This window comes from Canis lupus, chromosome 22 (genome assembly GCF_048164855.1).
Source record: "Canis lupus baileyi chromosome 22, mCanLup2.hap1, whole genome shotgun sequence".
In the NCBI taxonomy this organism is placed as follows: domain Eukaryota; kingdom Metazoa; phylum Chordata; class Mammalia; order Carnivora; family Canidae; genus Canis; species Canis lupus.
Genome location: NC_132859.1, coordinates 45701577 through 45719655, shown reverse-complemented (window position 1 = coordinate 45719655; position 18079 = coordinate 45701577). Strand labels below are relative to the sequence as shown.

Below are 18079 nucleotides of genomic sequence, written 5' to 3'. Positions count from 1 at the left end.
ACTTTAGGGACAGGGTCAATAATTTATCTTGATTTTCCAAATCACAGTGTCCAGTAAGAGTGACTAAGGATAGGGAAAGGGACTGAAGGCTACAACGGAAGACAGAGGAGAAAGAAAAAAGGGTTACTTTGGGGTGCAGATCATTCAGGATTTTGTAGACCACAATAAAGACATTGGATTTTATTCTAATTATAATACTAAGCCATTGGAAGATTTTGAGCAGAGGATTGGCGTGGTCTGATTTATATTTTACAACAGGGATCACTCTGGTTGCTGTATGAATAATTACAGGATAGTGTGGGAGTTGGGTATATACCAGAGTATAACAAGAGAAGTGTGTGCACATATTCACTGAAAGACAGATACGAAAATGTTTATAGCAACTTTATTCATAATAATCACAAACTGGAAACAATCAAAATTTTCATCAACAGTAGAATGGATTTATAAATTGCAGTACAGTCCTACAATGGAATACTGCACAGAAGTAAAAAATGCTGCTGCTACATGCAACATGGATGAGTCACATAGTATTGAACAAAAGACACAAGAGCACATATAATTATTACATTTACATGAAGCTTTGAAAAGACAAAAGCAAACTATGGTGATAAAGGTCAGAATAGAGTTTCTGTGTGCAAGAGGGACATGAGGGCATCTGCTGGGGTGCTAGAAATGTTTGGTGTCTTGATCTGGGTGATGGGTTCAAGGGTGTATATAAAAATCCACTGAAGCATACATTTAATATTTACACTTTAGTGAATATACCTCAATAAAAAAATATTTTTAAAGAAATTATATAAATGGAGAGATATAACCATGTGTTAATCTAGTGCTGTCTTCCAAATATTTCTGGTTTTCTTCTGAGGCACATGGAAGGATTACACTCTTCCTTGAACTTTGGTGTGACCATGGGATTTGTTTTGGTCAGTGAAAGTGCTTTAAGAGCCTATAAGGGATTTGCTGTATTGTTTTCATTTCCCAAAATGAGCAGCCACATCCTACATGCTATCTGCTTGGTTAACCTGAGTCCCAGAATGAGGACAACTTAGAGCAGGGATCGGTGAGCATTTTCTGTGGGGTCACATAGTAAATATTTTAGACTCTGTGAGGCATGCATTCTTTGTCACAGCTATTTCAATTCTGCCATCATAGAACAAAAGCAGCCATAGCCATAAATAAGTGGGAAAGGCTGTCTTCCAATAAAACTTTATTTACAGACACAGGCAACAGGATGGAAATTGTCTGTGGACTGCAGTTTGGTGACCCTTGACCTCGAGCAAAGTCCCTAGCCAAGTTGTAAGAGAAAAGTTATGGAGATTTTGTGGTTGTTATTCTACAACAACTTTGTCCATCTTGATACAGAAATTGGCACCACTTAAATAAAAAACTTAAACATACCACACATTGGCTTAGTTGGTAGGCATTCAGGAAACTGTTACCAGAGGATGGAAGAAATAACTTATGGGGCAAATCATGTTATGGAGTGTGAAACTGTCTCCTGGGAAAGCCTGGAAGGCACAGAATCTATCCTTTACTAACGGGGCGGGAAGGAAAACAAAATGTTTTATGGTTGCTATTGGCTGCATTTGACAAAATGTATAGAAAAGAGATGACCTCAGAATTCATCAATTTGCAAGCAGAAATGAAAGGGGGCAGAGTTCACAAATTTGAGTACTTACTAGATAGGATGAGGCCACTTCTCAATTATGAAAAGATTAAAGAGAAATTCTTTAATTCAAAGAATTAAAGAAACCCACTGAAATTCAGTTTTGCAGCAAAGATCACTGGATGACTATCACACCTACTGTTAAGATTTCTGGATGAGCTAATGTGCCTCAGACTCAAAGTCCAACTAAGTGTAACACTGGTTAATCCCTTAAATTGGACAAAATGGCTCAAGGAGAAAAAAGACTATGGGTATAGTTCTTCCACAACACCCCAAAAGCCCCAGTTACCCAGATATTAAGTTCAGAGGCACGTGAACAAGAAAGCAAAGAAATACAGCAAATCTAAGACATACACTTTGACTACATGTTACTTTTGGGTCATCATCCTTGGAGAATTGATGAGGACATTCTATAGGCAAGAAAGCAAGAGAACTGGGTATCTAGGGACACCAGGAAGACAGAGTCATTCCTCTAATACTTTATCAAATTTACTTACTTTTAAATCCCAGAAGAGCCAGAAATCATCTGTAAAGGAAAGTAGCAAGTAAATAGTATGCCATTTTCTTCTAGGATTGATACTTTACAAAAGGAAAATGAATATTTTAAACAGCATTATCTTTTTCTAATGCTGAGTGTAACTTTTTAATTACTGAAGTATTTATTGTTTTAGTTCACTAAATAGCTGTCCACCTTTTTCATCTACATTCCTTTGGAACTCTACCTTTGAAAATTAGAGAAAAAGAAAAAGAAACGAAACTAAGACTTCTTAACATTCCATAGAGTTATGTAAGTATACCTGGGTTTGAATCCTGGCTTTACTACTTACATTTACTAGGGCAAATTGCAATCTAAGATTGTTTCCTCAACAACACTCACATAATAAATAATTGAGCCACATGCCAAGCACTGAGCTAAATTCTGGGAATACAATTCTCTAGTCACAAAGAACTTAGTTTCATTTCCTAATTCGTAATACGTGAATAATAATGACCCAACAAACAAACTAAGGCAGGAAGACCTCAGTGAAGGTCAAATGAGACTGTGAAAGAGCTTCAAAGATCAGAAAACACTACACGCATATTTATTCATCCAAGCTTTTATTGGAATGCCAGACATTGTGCTAAGCACTACAGACAGAACAGCTAGCAAGGCACGGTCCCTGCCCTCGGAAAGCTTACAGTCTAACAGTGATCAATAAAGACGTAGCAACAAAATGTGCCAAGTGTGAGGCTGGGAAAAGAAAAGGGTATTTAGAGAGAGTGCGCAGTGGGAGCACCTGGTCTAGAGGGCATCAGTGAAGACTTCCTAGAGGAGGTGGTATTTAAACTGAGACCTCAAAGATGAACAGAAATTGTATCTTACCCTATGCAGTGGTGAAAGCAGTGGAGAGATATGACCAGGTAGGTCTTTTGGAACAATCTGGCTACAGCGTTAAAAAGGATCAAAACCAGAGAAAAAGAGACTAACATGGATGCTGTTGCTATAATTTAGGTAGCCTGATGGCCTGAATTGGCATGGTAGCACTGGAGAAGTGAGAAAAACCTTAGACAGTAGACTTAACACAAAGGTTTTTGTGAGCAGATGTGATGAAGAGTCATGGATAGATCAGTTTTTGGCTTGGGCTAGGGCAACTGGTAGCAGTAGTGCCATCCACTGAAAGAGGGAACAGAAGAGGAGCAGGTTGGGGGCAAGATCAATGGCATGCTGTGGTGTCCATGAGACAGCAGAGTGATTTGAGTTAGCAATTAGATAGATATGTGAATTAGGAAAGGCCTAGAAAGCAGATATGAATTTGGGGGTCATTTGCATATAGATGGTAACTGACCACGGACAGAGATGAGAGCAGCTAAGATGATGTAGAAAGTAGCTCTGAAGCAAAATTTTAAAATCACAAGAACACAAACATGTAAGGGAAAGAAGTGCTTACGAAGCTGACTGAGAAAGCATACCTGCAGATAGTAGCTACCCCTGAAGCCAACATATACAAGTACTTCAAGGAAAAGTAGTCAGTGGTGTCAAAGAGGGTAAGAACGCTGACAAGGATCTAGCTGGGTAGAGTAGTTTGAGCGGCACTGACAGACTGGGAATACAGACAAAGCTTTTCAGAAAACTAGTAGGAGTGGGAGATATAGGGACAAAAGTTTTTTTTTTTTTTTTAAATAATACTTATTTTAACTATATTCACTGATACAACAGGACCAGTAACAACTATTTTGTAAAAACAAAACAAAATTTAAAAGACTGCCATGCAGTTACAGAATTACTTAATACAGAAAACAGTAATATACACACATTTTTTTTTTTTTTTTTACAAACAAGACTAGTTTATAGCAAATTCTCTATTATTTAGGGTCAATTTTAAATCCTTAGCTTGTATCTCCACCCCAACTCAGTGACTACATGATGCAAACTAGTTTTATTACCTTAAGCAAAATATATAGTGGAACTTCACAAAATGTACAAGACTTCAATATTTTAGGAACTAGAGTAGGAAAGCAGAAGCAGGTCCTCCAAACACTTTCAGTAAAGCAAATGCCATTAAAGAGAATGCTCCAAACTACTGGCAAATTACCGGTAGATTGGGGTGTGGGTGGGGGTGTGGGTAGAGGGGGTTGGTTGGTTTTTCACTGTTTTCCCAGATATTTAAGCTTACTGCCTGTTAACCAAAAATATCAACTTGACCATTCTCGATTACTAGCTTGTTAAATAATTGCTTTTCTGCTCTAATTACGTTTAACAGAATAGAGCGCTTTAGTCTGGTTCAATATAAAACTGACTTATAAATGCTACTCTGAGCTACCAGAATCTATCACAGCCTTTACCTCACCTTATCAGCCAAACCTGGAATGCTGGAATTAGTTTCCCCTACAAGTAGTGTCAGCTTGCCTGACCTGCCTTTCTCATCCTGCTTCTACTGGTAATTTGCCCTGTCCCTCAAATTAAAATAATCTACAACGGGGAATCTACTGGCACTTTGGGAAGCAGAATTCTCCATTGTGCCTGGCTGTCCTATGTACTGCAGGGGCGCTGGGTGGGGTAGGGTGGGGGGTCCTTCATGCTTAAATGCCAGCAAAATCCCCCCAGATCAGTCTGACAACAACAAAAAAAAACCCCTCCATTTTCCAACAACCTCCGGAAACAGGACTTACTGCTTCTGGTTGAGAACCACTGACACAATCTTGGTTCCTGAGCTCTATGACATCTATTTTGATTACTCAGGCAATTCCTTCTAAATTGTTGGTTGCATCCTGGTTCCATGAATTTGCTGGATCAGTGACCACAGAATAGCGTGTTACAATAGTGAAGACAGGACTTCAGCACAAGTTTGCAAATTGTACTTGAAAGGACCTCTAAGTTGGGTCCTGCTTTTAACTCATTTTACATATTTAGCTTACCGTAAGATTTCCTTTTTATGGTTAACAGAAGTTTGAAAATTACTGTTTTAGCATAAAGCAGATGTCTCACTAGAAATATGGATTTGCTACAACCTGTTAATAAAACTGCTTGAGAGTCAAATATTTCTACCTGTGCACTACCTTAAATACAAAATGTGTGGGGCAGTTTTAAGTTCTATAATAAATCCACTTCCAGCAGCTAACACAATCTGACGTCATATCACTTTAAAATAAAGAGTTTCCTTTAAACAGGATTTCTTTATAAAGCAGTAACACCCATGCATAAAGCTAAAATATCTCACACCTCCTGATCCTGGAGAGCAATAATCTTAATAATCTTATTGTCATCCTTTTTTGATAGGGCCAAACTTGTCTGGAGTAGAATAAAGAATTACTACTAATGGGCAACCATTAAGATTCTATACTTACCGTAGTCCTTTAATAGGCAAGCTGATAAAACAGCACCCAAGTGTGAAAAATTCAGGGGAGACCCCCAATAACTGGATAGTCTGATTTCCAAAATGCAGGAAGCCTCCTAAACCAGCAATTTAAAAATAATTCTTACTCCTCTAACTAAAATTTTGTATGATTATTTTCTTCTACTGGTAATATTATCGATAGGGCAGGAGGGGGCGGGGGTGAGAGGAATCTGTATTTACTTCAGACTCAGAAAAATGTTTAAAAAAAATAGTCTCAAACATTTTGATAATTAGACAAAATACCTCCACTGTATGTACGTTCTTCCTTTTCAGAAACTTCTGAACTTGCTATGTGAGTTTCTGCAAACTGGCTCAAACATACATTTAAGGAGTTGATTACTTCAGACCATATGCATCAGAATTTTAACACTTTGTTAAAATAAGAGCTAAAATTTCTTCAAAACATACTTCTAATTCAACTCACATCAATAATGAACTTCTTTAAAAACAATTATATCACAAAAGCAAAAGACAATGACTTTGTCATTAAATTAAATTTTTAAAAAAGGTGTTTGCATGTCTCAGTCCCATGCTGCCTCTTGAGATGAAAAAAAAAAAAAAACATGTCAGAAGAATCTGAATCGTGATCAAGTTGGATGAATAAACTTGGTGCCTTGCCACAATCCAAATTAGTTAACTCGAATAATCAGACAAATGTTTGCTCTTAGAATAAGAATCTCTTTGAGTGTCTCAGTGTTGTACTACCAAGGCTTATGGATTGGATTCATTTCTTCCTCTCACAAGGTCATCCCAATGCGGCTCTATTTCAGTTGTGGCAATCCTAAACAGGGCGTGGAGATGCTCGTCTGTCAATGGCTGGCTCAAAGTGTGTTGGTTTCGAGTCAAATACGAAAAAGCCTTTTCGCAGATTTCATTACTATCAAACAAGGATGCCACCTTACAGGCAACCCCTTTGATAATAGGGTAAGATTCAGCAGACAATCCAGCATAGAACTGCCCCAAGTCTTTGACTCTGTATTCATTCCAAAGGTTAGTATTCGCCTGAAGTTTTGTTAGCTCCACCCTTACCGAAATAGGTGCATATTCAGGTTTAAAGTTAAAAGGATTTGCAAACAGTTCTAAGTCCTTTTTAATGAATCTGAGGTCCTTGAAATGTCTCTCAAATTCTTTCTGTAGACGACAGATCACCACTTGATACCTATCAGGATCAAATATTTTTTGATCTTCTTTAAGATGCTGTTTAAGCTCATCAACAACTTCTCTGAAGGCTGCAAAGTGTGTCAGATTTTTTTCCTCAATATGTCTCTGCAGTAAATTCAGCTTCACTTCAAAGGTACAGATATGGTCAAAGGCAGCAGCAGCAAAGACCTTACTGACTCTCAGTAGCTCACTGAGCTCTCGAAGGTGGTCCATAATATCCACCAAGAAGCCGAAGTCACAAAGCCACTGCTTGTCTGTGAAATGGACTGTCGTTGCCCCTATTGACACCAAGAATGCTTCTATCTCTTTCCGCAGGGAAAATATTAGTTTTAGAGTTTTCCCCCTTCTAAGCCAATTGTTCAGGCATCGTCCATTAACCCTTTCGCCATGCTCCGATTCAGATTCAGTCAGTAAAGCCTGAAATTCGGGGCGCCTAACACCTCTGGTCTTAATCAAAACTATCCATTCTGAGATAGTATTTATGATCTGATTTACGTCTACATCGTAGGAGCTCAGCAGTTCCAAGTGCAGGAATCCTGAATAATGGATAACATTCCAACAGTTGGGGCTTACAGCCTTCTCCCTCATGTACGACACCAGTCCCGAGTTCTCACCGATCATCCTCAGAGTGTGGGTCGTGGTCAGTCCAACCATTCGCTGCAAGCTAAGCCCTGCGGTCTGCAGGGCCTCAAGGATGGCCGCCATGAGGGCACCAACGCTGAAGTGGCGAGTCAGGTTGATGATGGTCAGAAGCTCCTCTTGCACCTCCAAGTCCTGGCCCACGCCGCGGACAAAGACCAGCAGGTAGTTCTCGTAGGCCACAAAGGCCTGGTCGTCCAAGGCAAGGGAATAGGCCTTGAAGTCCTTGGCTCTGTCGAAGAGCTGGCTGCGTAGGTTCTTGTTAATGTTCAGGACCCTCTGCCGCGTGACCTCCGGAGATAAGTCCACACCATCCAGGACGCCTACGTGATCGGGCAGGACATCCCTCAGCATCACTTCCATGCACTGGTACACGAAGTCCCCTTCGCCCCAGCCGCGACCCTTCAAGGCCAGGAGGCGGGCGAGCCCGAGGCCTGCGCGGGCAGCCCTCTCCTCGGGGGTGAGCGGGGCGACCACCGGCAAGTCGCCCTGCCGCAGACGCTCCACCAGCGCCGCGCGCTCGCCCTCCGCCACATACCGCTCGTAGTAGTCGTGCTCGGCCTCGTAGTGGCGCCGGACGTCGCGCTCGCGGGTGGCCACGACCAGGCGGCGGCAGACCAGGCACAGGGCCCCCTCCCCCTCCGGGGGCTCCACCACCAAGTAGCGCTGGGTCCACTCGGCTCGGAAAACGCGAGATTCGTCGACTTCCATCTTGCTCCTCTTGGGCGTCATCCACATTTTACTGCAGGCCACGAGAATAGGGCCGACCTCCGAGAGGCCGCAAGGAGAGGGGAGGAGCGGGCGCGGGCGCGGGCGCGGGCGCGGGCGCGGGAGCAGGCGCCTCCTCCGCTCTGCGCCAAATCACCCCAGCAGGGGGACACCAACCTCCGTCTGCGGCCCCCGCCTTCCTATTGGCTGCAGATTTCGTCTGCCTTAGCCCAGGAGCGAGCCAATGGGGAGAGCGGACAGAGCGCAGGCGCACACGCTTGTAGCCGGCGGCCCGAAGCCGTGCGCTAGGACTGGACACTTGACTGGCAGGCGGCTGCCCAATCAAGAGCTCCCGTGCTCCGCAGCGACTGCCGGGGGGAGGTGGGACAAGACCGCGTAAACAAAGTGGGTGGAAAGACGTGAGCACGAAACCCTGAGGTGATTGGTTGAAGTCACTTCCGGTGAGCGTCTCGACGGGACTTGGGCTCCTCTGGCGCCAAAATGTCGCTCGTAGCGGGGGTTATTCGGCGGTTGGACGAGACAGTGGTGAACCGCATCGCGGCAGGGGAAGTTATCCAGCGGCCGGCTAATGCCATCAAGGAGATGATTGAGAACTGGTACGGAGGGAGTGGAGCCGGGCTTCCTGGTCAGCTACGACTTAACAGGCCCCTCTTCAGGATGGAGTGCGGACACGCCTCCCTGCCCCGGGCGGAGGCGCCTACGGGCATGCGCACGGCGCCAGTTGCCGCGGGATCCTGCCTCCTGGCTTCCCGCGTAACGCGAGTTCCTGGGCGCTCTCGCGAGAGGGCTGCGGGCCCCGCCGGTGGGGGCTACCTAGTACTGTTGTAATGGCGCCGTCAGTTACCGGAGCTGCCTTTAAACTTGTATGTGCGGAAGGGGCGAAATTTTAAATGCATACACATTTTCGTTGGGGGGGGGGGGTCTCTTCATGCTTCGGAGGGTACCGTGTTATGCGTATTAACGTTCCTTGTTTATTCCAAAAATAATCCGTTCAATTCATTTTCTTTTTATTCCAAGTAAATTGTCGAGGATTTAGGACAGGCCAACGGACTAAGGATTTAATTTGTGATTTTCCCTATTGCCAAATTAGTGACCCAACTTAGTGTTTTCCTCCCTTTCCTTTCTTCGTGTTTTTTGGGGGTTGGGGGGGCACATCGAAGATTCCTGATTTTAGGGAGTTTCCCGTGGATTCTTAAGTTTAGCCGTGTCACTGGAAGGAAGAGGTTAAGAACCTGGAGAGAAAGGCGGGTGTCAACCATAAACTTCAAAAAAGACGTGCTCATGATGTACCTAAGCGTCACCTTCGTGCTGAAATCAATTGATGCTAATAAAATAAATAACGGTGAAAGAACAAAATGGCCCACGAAGACTGGTGGGTGCGTGGGGAGGTCTGTTGTGAAAACATAAACCAGCGCTCGGGGAACGGGACTGAAGGGACGGGGCAGCAAGGGCCTCTGAGGGAAGGGAAGGGGCGGGAGCGGCCGGCGCCTGTCCCTTCATCTCCGGTAGAGGCAGCGGGTTCCACCCACGCCGGGGCTCCCCGACGCGGCGATTCGCTGCCGCTCCACGCACAGCCAAACCAGCATAACAGCTGAGGGGCCTGTCACTGGTTCCGTGTGGAGTCCAGTTATGCTCTTTTTAATATGCCAATCAAGAGTTCAATTCATGGGCTTCTGAGGAAGGTCTTTAACATTTAAGTAACTTATTATCTTTTTTTTTTTTTTAAGATTTTGTGTATTTATGAGAGACAGAAGCGGAAGGAATAGCAGGCTCCCTGCGGGGAGCCCAATGGGGACTAGATCTCGGGCTCCCCGGGCCCCTCCCCCAGACCTGAGCCTAAGGCAGATGCTCAACCACTGAGCCACCCAGCTGCCCCTTACTGCCTTATTTTAGAAGAAAGACTTTTCTGCTTGAGGAGCAGATTACTTTTCTTTCTCTTGCAGCCACAGACTGAATTTGTTTTCCGTAGTCTGTGCTCTCTGTGATTGTTGGCTACTCTTTGAAAGTACAAAAGATTTATTGGCTTCTCAACTCTCTGCATTGCCATTTTTCTCTCTGTCCCCCACAAAATGAATTTTCTTAAAAGGGAATAAATAGAAAAATACAAATGGTTTTTTGAAATGGCATCTTATTAGGGTCACTTGGGAACCTGAGGCTGAATAAAATTGAAGTAATAAATGACAAAATTAATTGAGAAGAAGGTAAGAAGTAGGCACATGGTAAAATGATCCTACTTTTAACTTCACTTACTTTCCCAGAGGAACAGAAATGATGTTGAATGTCTTATTGGAAATGCCTCCTCATGCCTCTCTCTTCCCCCTCTCTCACACAGCATGTAAACTCATTACAGTGTAGTCACAGAGTCTGTGAAAAATGGAGGAAAAACACATTAATCAGTCTTCTATTTATTGGGAATTTGTTCTTACAGTTTGGCTCATATTAAGATACGTACGTTAGAATAGTTGGAGAATAATACTTTTTTTTCTCTGTTTGATTTGCCAGTTTAGATGCAAAATCCACCAGTATCCAAGTGGTTGTTAAAGAGGGAGGCCTCAAGTTGATTCAGATCCAAGACAATGGCACTGGGATTAGGGTAAGTAGAACCTCAGAGGAGCAGGCTGTTTGTGTGCTCTGTGGGATACATCTACAGGAAGTGACTGAGAGCCCTTCTCTGTTCTGTTTCTCTGTTCTGTTTCTGGGAAACTGGGCTTTTGTGGATGGGATTTTTTTTAAACTGAAATATTCAATACTAGTGATAAATATATATTGAGTACCAAGTCAAAGCTGGACACTTACTCAGGAAAGTAAGGCCAAGGATAGAGTCATGAGGCTGCTTAAAGGATGAATGTTCTGGGCAGAGAGAACATGCAAAGACCATGAAATGGAAGTACACTTGACTTGTTTAAGGACCAGCAAGGAGGCCAGAGTGAGGCTTCTAACAGGGTGAAGAAATGGAGAAATAGTAGGAGATGAGTAAGCTGGTCATAATGGACCCCATGGGCCCTTGTAAAATCTTTAACTTTTAGTCTAAATAAGGTGGGATACTGTGAGGGTTTTGAGCAAAGAGGTGACATGGCTTGGTGAGTTTTATAAGAACCCTTTGTTTAGAACGTAGAAGATAGTCTATAGCAGGCCAGGACAAAGGCAGTGAGAAAAGGACTCTTGGAGGATCCAAGAGAGGGGTGACTGTGCCTTGGACCAATTTGGTTGCAGTAGAGAGGCAAGAAGCATTGAGATCCTGCAATGATTATGAAGACAAAGCTCTCAGAATATGCTGATGCATGGTGTAGGAGAAAGAGGAGTCGAGAATGATTTCAAGGTTTTGGCCTGTGCAAATGGAAAAAAAGAGTTGCCATTTACTGATGAGAAAGCCTATGGAAGAAACACATTTGAGGCAGATCAGAAATTCATTTGGGTGCATGTTAAACTTGAGATGGCTCTTAGTTGAGTAACTGTGTGAATCTGGAGGGCAGAGTAGAGGTTTGGACTGTAGATAAAAATTTAGTGTGTTGCATTTTAATGGCATTAAAAACCATGAGACTCCAGTGGAAAGGTGCTGAACGTTACAAGTCGTTAGGGAAATACGAGTAAAAGTAGCTATGACATACTATTTGACACCTGTTAGCATGGCAATTATAAAAACAATATAATAACAAGTATTTTAAAGGATATAGAGAAATTAGAACTTTTGTGCATTTGTTAGTGGGAATGTAAAATAGTGTAGCCACTATGGAAAATAGCCTGCTGATCCCTGAAAAAAATTAAGAAAGATTTACCATGTGATTCAGTAGATCTGGTAAGTATATAGTCCAAAGAATTAAAAGCAAGGTCTTGAAGAGGTTTGTACACCCCACCCAGTTCATAGCAGCATATTCACAATAGCCGAAAGCTGGAAGCAACCCAGGTTTACATAGATGAGGGGATTTAAAAATGTGATATATATATATTGAAATATTATTCAGCCTTATAGAGAATTCAAACTCAGACACATGCTGCAACACGCATGAACCCTGAAGATATTATGTGAAGTGAAATAAGCCAGTCACGAAAGGACAAATACTATATGATTTGTCTTCTAGGAGGTTCCTAGAGTAGTCCCATTCATAGAAGGTAGAATGGTGGTTGCAAGGGGGCTTGGCAAGGGGAAGATGGAGAGTTATCGTTTAACAGGGACAGAGTTTCAGTTTGGGAGGATGAAAGGGTTCTGGAGGTGGATGATGGTGATGATTGGACTATAGTGCAAATACACTTAAGGCCACAGAACTGTACACTTAAAAGTGGTTAGGGCAGCCCGGGTGGCTCAGCGGTTTAGTGCCGCCTTCAGCCCAGGGCCTGATCCTGGAGACTTGGGATCAAGTCCCACGTCCAGCCTGCTTCTCCCTCTGCCTGTGTCTCTGTGTCTCTCATGAATAAATAAATAAAATCTTAAAAAATGGTTACAATGGTGAAGTTTTTTAATGTATATTTTACTGTAATTAAATGCCTTTGTAGATTTTTAATAAAAAGGTTTTCTAATAATAATGATTTCTATAAAATCCATGTGGCTGGGAAAACTCATCAAGAGAGTGAGTGTAGGGGATCCCTGGGTGGCGCAGCGGTTTGGCGCCTGCCTTTGGCCCAGGGTGTGATCCTGGAGTCCCAGGATCGAGTCCCACGTCAGGCTCCCTGCGTGGGGCCTGCTTCTCCCTCTACCTGTGTCTCTGCCTCTCTCTCTCTGTGTCTTTCATGAATAAATAAATAAAATATTTAAAAAAAAAAAAAAAAGAGAGTGAGTGTAGACAGCAAAGAGGTCCAAGGCTGGAGTCCTGGGTTACTCCAAAGTCGAAGATGAGATGGAACCAGCAAATGCAAATGAGAGATGTGACTAGTGAGAGAGAAGGGACATCGGGACAGTGTGTGGCATTCTGGATGCCAAGTGAGGAAGTTACTGCTGATAACTCTTTTTTTAAGAGGGATTTCTTCTTGGATTCAGTCAAGAAAAGGGGAATTCAAGATTTGGAAAAATGAATACCATAATTATTTACTTGTTTTTTGGTATCTTCTAGAAAGAAGATCTGGATATTGTGTGTGAGAGATTCACTACAAGTAAACTGCAGTCCTTTGAGGATTTAGCTAGTATTTCTACCTATGGCTTTCGAGGTGAGGTAAGCTGAAGATTAAAGAAATGTGTAGAATATCCTCCTGTGATGACATTTCTGCCATTGGTCAACATATGTTTCTCAACAGAGGTAAATAAGATATGATGCTTTTTACATGTTAAATATATGCAAATTGAACAAACTTAATTACATTTTATTTCCCAAAACCAAGGATTGTTCATAAGTACTTTAACACACTGAAAACTATCTTATCTACAGATACAGCTCCCCCTTCCCTCCTTCCAAGATGTTAGGTGTATTTTAATAGAGAATGCAGCACCATCTACAAAGGTTTTTTGTTTGTTTGTTTGTTTGTTTGTTTTTTGTCAAATTATCAAATGTGAATCTGATTAGTACTTCCTGAATGCCAGTACTGGGAAAATATAGGAAGCAAGGGAGCATGGTAAATGATACAGAAGTTAGGAAACTACATGATAAAAGTCTTGTTTGTTTCCTTCAACAAATAAACTACAATGAAGAAAAGCGGAGGAGCAAGCAAAAACCTGTAGATTAAAAGAGGCTTGGAGCACCTGAGTGGCTCAGTTGGTTAAGCCTCAGACTCTTGATTTCAGCTCAGGTTATGATCTCAGGTTCATGAGGTCGAGCCTCACCTTGGGCTGTACACTGGGTGTAGAGTCTGCATTCGAGTCCCTCTCTTCTCCCTCTGCCCCATCCCACCCCTGTCTTGAGCCCTTTTGCTTACTCTGTAAAGGAAAAAAAAAAAAAAAAGAGGCTTAAGAAGCATATGAACCAGCTCCAATGCATACATCTTACTTGGATCCTGATTTGAGCAAACTGTAAAAAGAAAAATTTTGAGACAGATATTTGAACATATTTGTTATTTGACAGTTTTAGGAAGAAGTTGTTGGGGCACCTGGGTGGCTCAGTAGGTTAAGTGGCTATCTTCAGCTCAGGTCATGATCTAGAGCCCCAAGTTGGGCTCTCTGCTCTTTGGGTGTCCTCCTCCCTCTCTACTGCTTGTGCTCTCTCATGCTCATGCTCTCTCTCTCTCAAATAAATAAATAGAATCTTTTAAAAAAAAAAAAAAGAGGAAGAAATTGTTGATTTTCTTAGAATAGAAAAATGATATTTTTTGGAGGAATTCTTATAAGATATATATGGGAATATTTGTGAATAAAATTATGTGATGCATCAGGAATATACAATATAAAGAGTAGATAAAAACATTTTAAGACTAAAATAGGATCTTATAATTTTATGACATACTCTTGGTATTTTTTCATTCAGCATATAGTTCTATGTAATTTTTAATAGTTATGTTTTAACCTATTTTATTATTGTACTATGGTTTATTTAAATTATTTCCTGTTGGGAACCCTGGGTCGCGCAGCGGTTTGGCGCCTGCCTTTGGCCCAGGGCGCGATCCTGGAGACCGGGGATCGAGTCCCACGTCCGGCTCCCGGTGCATGGAGCCTGCTTCTCCCTCTGCCTGTGTCTCTGTCTCTCTCTCTCTCTGTGTGACTATCATAAATAAATAAAAATTAAAAAAAAAAATTATTTCCTGTTGAACATTTATGTTTTTGCCATTTTCTTGGTGAATTTTCATATATTCATATACAATGTTTTGTTCAATTACTAATTGGGGTAAATTTATAGAAATAACATCTGTAGGGCACTGGGTGGCTCAGCCTATTAAGCATCTGACTTGGTTAAACATGATCTCAGGGTTCTGGGATGGAGTATGTACTGTATATATTTATTTTATTTTATTATTTATTTTTTGTTTTTTTTATATACTGTATATATTTAATGTCCTTCTCACCCAGGTCTCAAAATCATTTACATTTTTAATGATGAAAATTAGCTCAGTCACATTAACTAGGGAAATCCAGCTAGGACCTGGTACTCTCTGAGCCTAAGCCATGCTCCTTATTAATGAACTGAATCTGCCACAGGCTGTGTTCACTGTCTTTTGAGTTGCTGTCACACATACCCCATCACAGTGCCTGGTTGCATTTTTATATTCTGTAATGTCCTTCTTGTGAAAGGAGGAACAGATTCCAGTGGGCTAGGAAACCAGTCTTGGTTACACGGGGGGGAAATGGTCATTTTTAAAAATTTGTTTTGTCTTAATTAGATAATTTTAAATTGGGGATCCCTGGGTGGCTCAGCGGTTTAGCGCCTGCCTACGGCCCAGGGCGTGATCCTGGAGTCCCAGGATCAAGTCCCGCGTTCGGCTCCCTGCATGGAGCCTGCTTCTCCCTCTGCCTGTGTCTCTGCCTCTCTCTCTCTGTCTCTTATGAATGAATGAATAAAATCTTTAGAAAATAAAAAAAAAAAATTTAAATTTACATTTCTAAACCTCTAAGTGCTTGCAGAAAACCGTTTTGTGTAATAGTGTGCAACATTATGTATTTGGAGTGCCCCCATTTCTGAAGGCAAGTTTCCAAACTCTTGGAAGGCAAATCATTCAAAATAATATTAAGCATGCCTATAATTCTGCTGCTTGAACACACTTGATGCTAACACATTTATAGTCTGGTGCATTTCTTTGCAATGACACGGATAGAGCTAGAGTGTATTATGCTAAGTGAAATAAGTCAAAGAAAGACACATACTATATGATTTCACTCATATGTGGAATTTAAGAGATAAACCAACAGCTGACTCTTAACCATAGAAAACAAACTGATAGTTACCAGAGGGGAGGGGTGGGGGTGATGGTGAAATAGGTGAGGAGGCTTAAGAGTACACTTCTTGTGATGAGCACTGAGTAACTTACAGAATTGAATCACTGAATTACACATCTGAAATTAATGTAATAGTGTATGTTAACTATACTGGATTTATTTTTTTTTCTTTTTTTAAGATTTATTTATTCATTTATTTTTGAGAGATAGAGCATGTGTACGCATGCACATGGGAACAGAGGGAGAAGGAGAGGGAAAGAATCCTTAAGCAGACTCTGCACAGAGCCCAATGTGGGGCTCGATCTCACAAGGTCAAGATCATGAGACCATGACCAGAACCAATATCAAGAGTTGGATACTTAACCAACTGAGCCACCCAGAAACCCCAATTATACTGGATTTAAAATAAATTTTTAAAATGCGCTGGTGTTTCTTTTTACACTTTTTCTAATATGTATTTTCCCCTTGTTCTGGTAATATGCTACAAATTCAATTTGATATCCTTTTTTTTTTTTTAAATATCATGAAAGTAAGTGAGCAAAATACCCATTATTGCCATTTGTTAATACAAAATGGAAGGGGTAATTTAGATCACCCTTCTCTTTAATGAGGTGACAGTGGGTGACCCAGCAGTGAGTTTTTCTTTAATTCCAATTTTCTTTTCCTCCTAGGCTTTGGCTAGCATCAGCCATGTGGCGCATGTTACTATTACAACCAAAACAGCTGAGGCAAAATGTGCATACAGGTATGGTGCAGTCTGCTTTCATTCATGTATTCATCCTGAAACATGCTTTATGCCTAAATTTCAAAACCTTTCTAACCTTTTCTAAACACCAGTGTCATCTATTTTGACCAAGATCTTGGATAAGTTTTCTTTCTCTATGGACCAGTTGATAATGCACAGGGGTGATTATTAGATAATAATCTTACTCATGGATTCTTAACAGATAAGATGTGACATATAAGTGTTTATAAGCTCTATTACCCAGATGTATTCTAAGTAGGTGGTAAATGCGGATGTGATTCTGCCCTTGTGTGCTGTAATAGTGTATCACTTTGTCTGATTACAGGATTGTTGCTGGGGTGATAGAGGCTCATGGTACCTTAGCTAGCCTGTGAGCCCCTGGCTCCCTGCCACACGTGTGTGCCTGTGCTGGCTTCCCCTCCCATGGGTGGCCACTGGCACAGCTTTCAAAGGCTGACAGCCTTGGAACAGAACAAAAACAGGATTTGAGGAATCATAGTTACACCTTGGTTTTTATAAGCACTGGCCATTTACTAGTGGAGGACAGGTAGGAATACCTAATTTAGGAGTACCTTAAAATAATTTTTTAATCATACAGATTGTTCATAAATTAATATAGAAAATAGCTCCAAATACCTAATGGAAAAGGGAGCATTCTAGAGTATACAGCACTGTTGCTGGAGGAGTTTGACTCTATGAATTATACTTGCCCTAGGATCTGGATGTGCTGATATGATCAGAATTCCTTTTCACAAAACAGGGAGATACTTGAGGATTAATGTCTTCCTAAATAGCCTGGGACACAAATTCTGTTTCTTTACTACTGGGATTATATGATGCTCCTGCTTGGGAGCTCCAGGGGCTTCCCTTCCATGGTGATATGAAATCCAGAGTCAACCCTAAATAGCACACTCCCACTGTGCTCTGTCCACCTTTCTAGCCTCTGCTCTCCACAAATTCCCAGCTGCCAGGTGTTCCAAAGCTTCTGTGCTTCTATGTTTTCTTTTCCTAGATGGTCTCTGAAACTCTTCCTCCCTAAAGCCCAGATGAATTGTCATCTGTTCTGTGATGCTTTCACCCCTTTCACCGCCCCCAGGCTGAATAGTTGCTTCTCTAGATCACTTAGCACAGTGTTTTGCACTTTAGGGAAAAGTGATTAAGATTAAGAGTTCTCTAAGGCCTTTGTTTATTACCAGGGCCTCTGCCGGCCTGTCAAGTGGTAGCCCCACCAGAGGGTTACAGAATTATTGAAAAAATTTTACCATCACCTTAGGCAGTGTCAAAACTATTTCTTTGTAGCTCAAAACTCAGGAACTAAAAAAACAACATCTACTAGAAGTATAGGGGTTTTTTTTTTTTTTGTTTTTTTTTGGTTTTTTTTTTTTTTGGTATCCAATTGGAATGATAATGGAAATAATAGAAAAAGAAGAAAACGGCAATTAAGACAGTAGATAGCATGGCTATACTTTAAT

General features: G+C 41.6%; 2 protein-coding genes across 7 annotated transcripts in view; one reads left to right on the top strand and one right to left on the bottom strand.

Annotated features, from left to right (window-relative positions):
• Positions 1–371: 371 nt before the first annotated feature.
• Positions 372–8762, bottom strand: EPM2AIP1 (EPM2A interacting protein 1). Its single transcript, XM_072793441.1, has 2 exons — positions 5495–8762; positions 372–2195 (listed from the first exon to the last, which is right to left on the bottom strand). The coding sequence occupies exon 1, from the start codon at positions 8080–8082 to the stop codon at positions 6256–6258; it is 1827 nt and encodes a 608-aa protein (XP_072649542.1). The 5' UTR covers positions 8083–8762; the 3' UTR covers positions 372–2195; positions 5495–6255.
• Positions 8500–18079, top strand: part of MLH1 (mutL homolog 1) — a 49036-nt gene continuing 39456 nt past the window's right edge. The window contains exons 1-4 of one of the 6 annotated variants that reach the window (XM_072793396.1): positions 8500–8669; positions 10576–10666; positions 13119–13217; positions 16534–16607. In XM_072793396.1, coding sequence (XP_072649497.1) covers positions 8554–8669; positions 10576–10666; positions 13119–13217; positions 16534–16607 — 380 coding nt within the window. In that variant the 5' untranslated portion in view covers positions 8500–8553. Of the gene's footprint in view, positions 8670–8783; positions 8937–10575; positions 10667–13118; positions 13302–16533; positions 16608–18079 lie in introns of those variants that run through there. The other 5 variants (XM_072793398.1, XM_072793399.1, XM_072793401.1 and 2 more) reach the window with 5 other exon arrangements.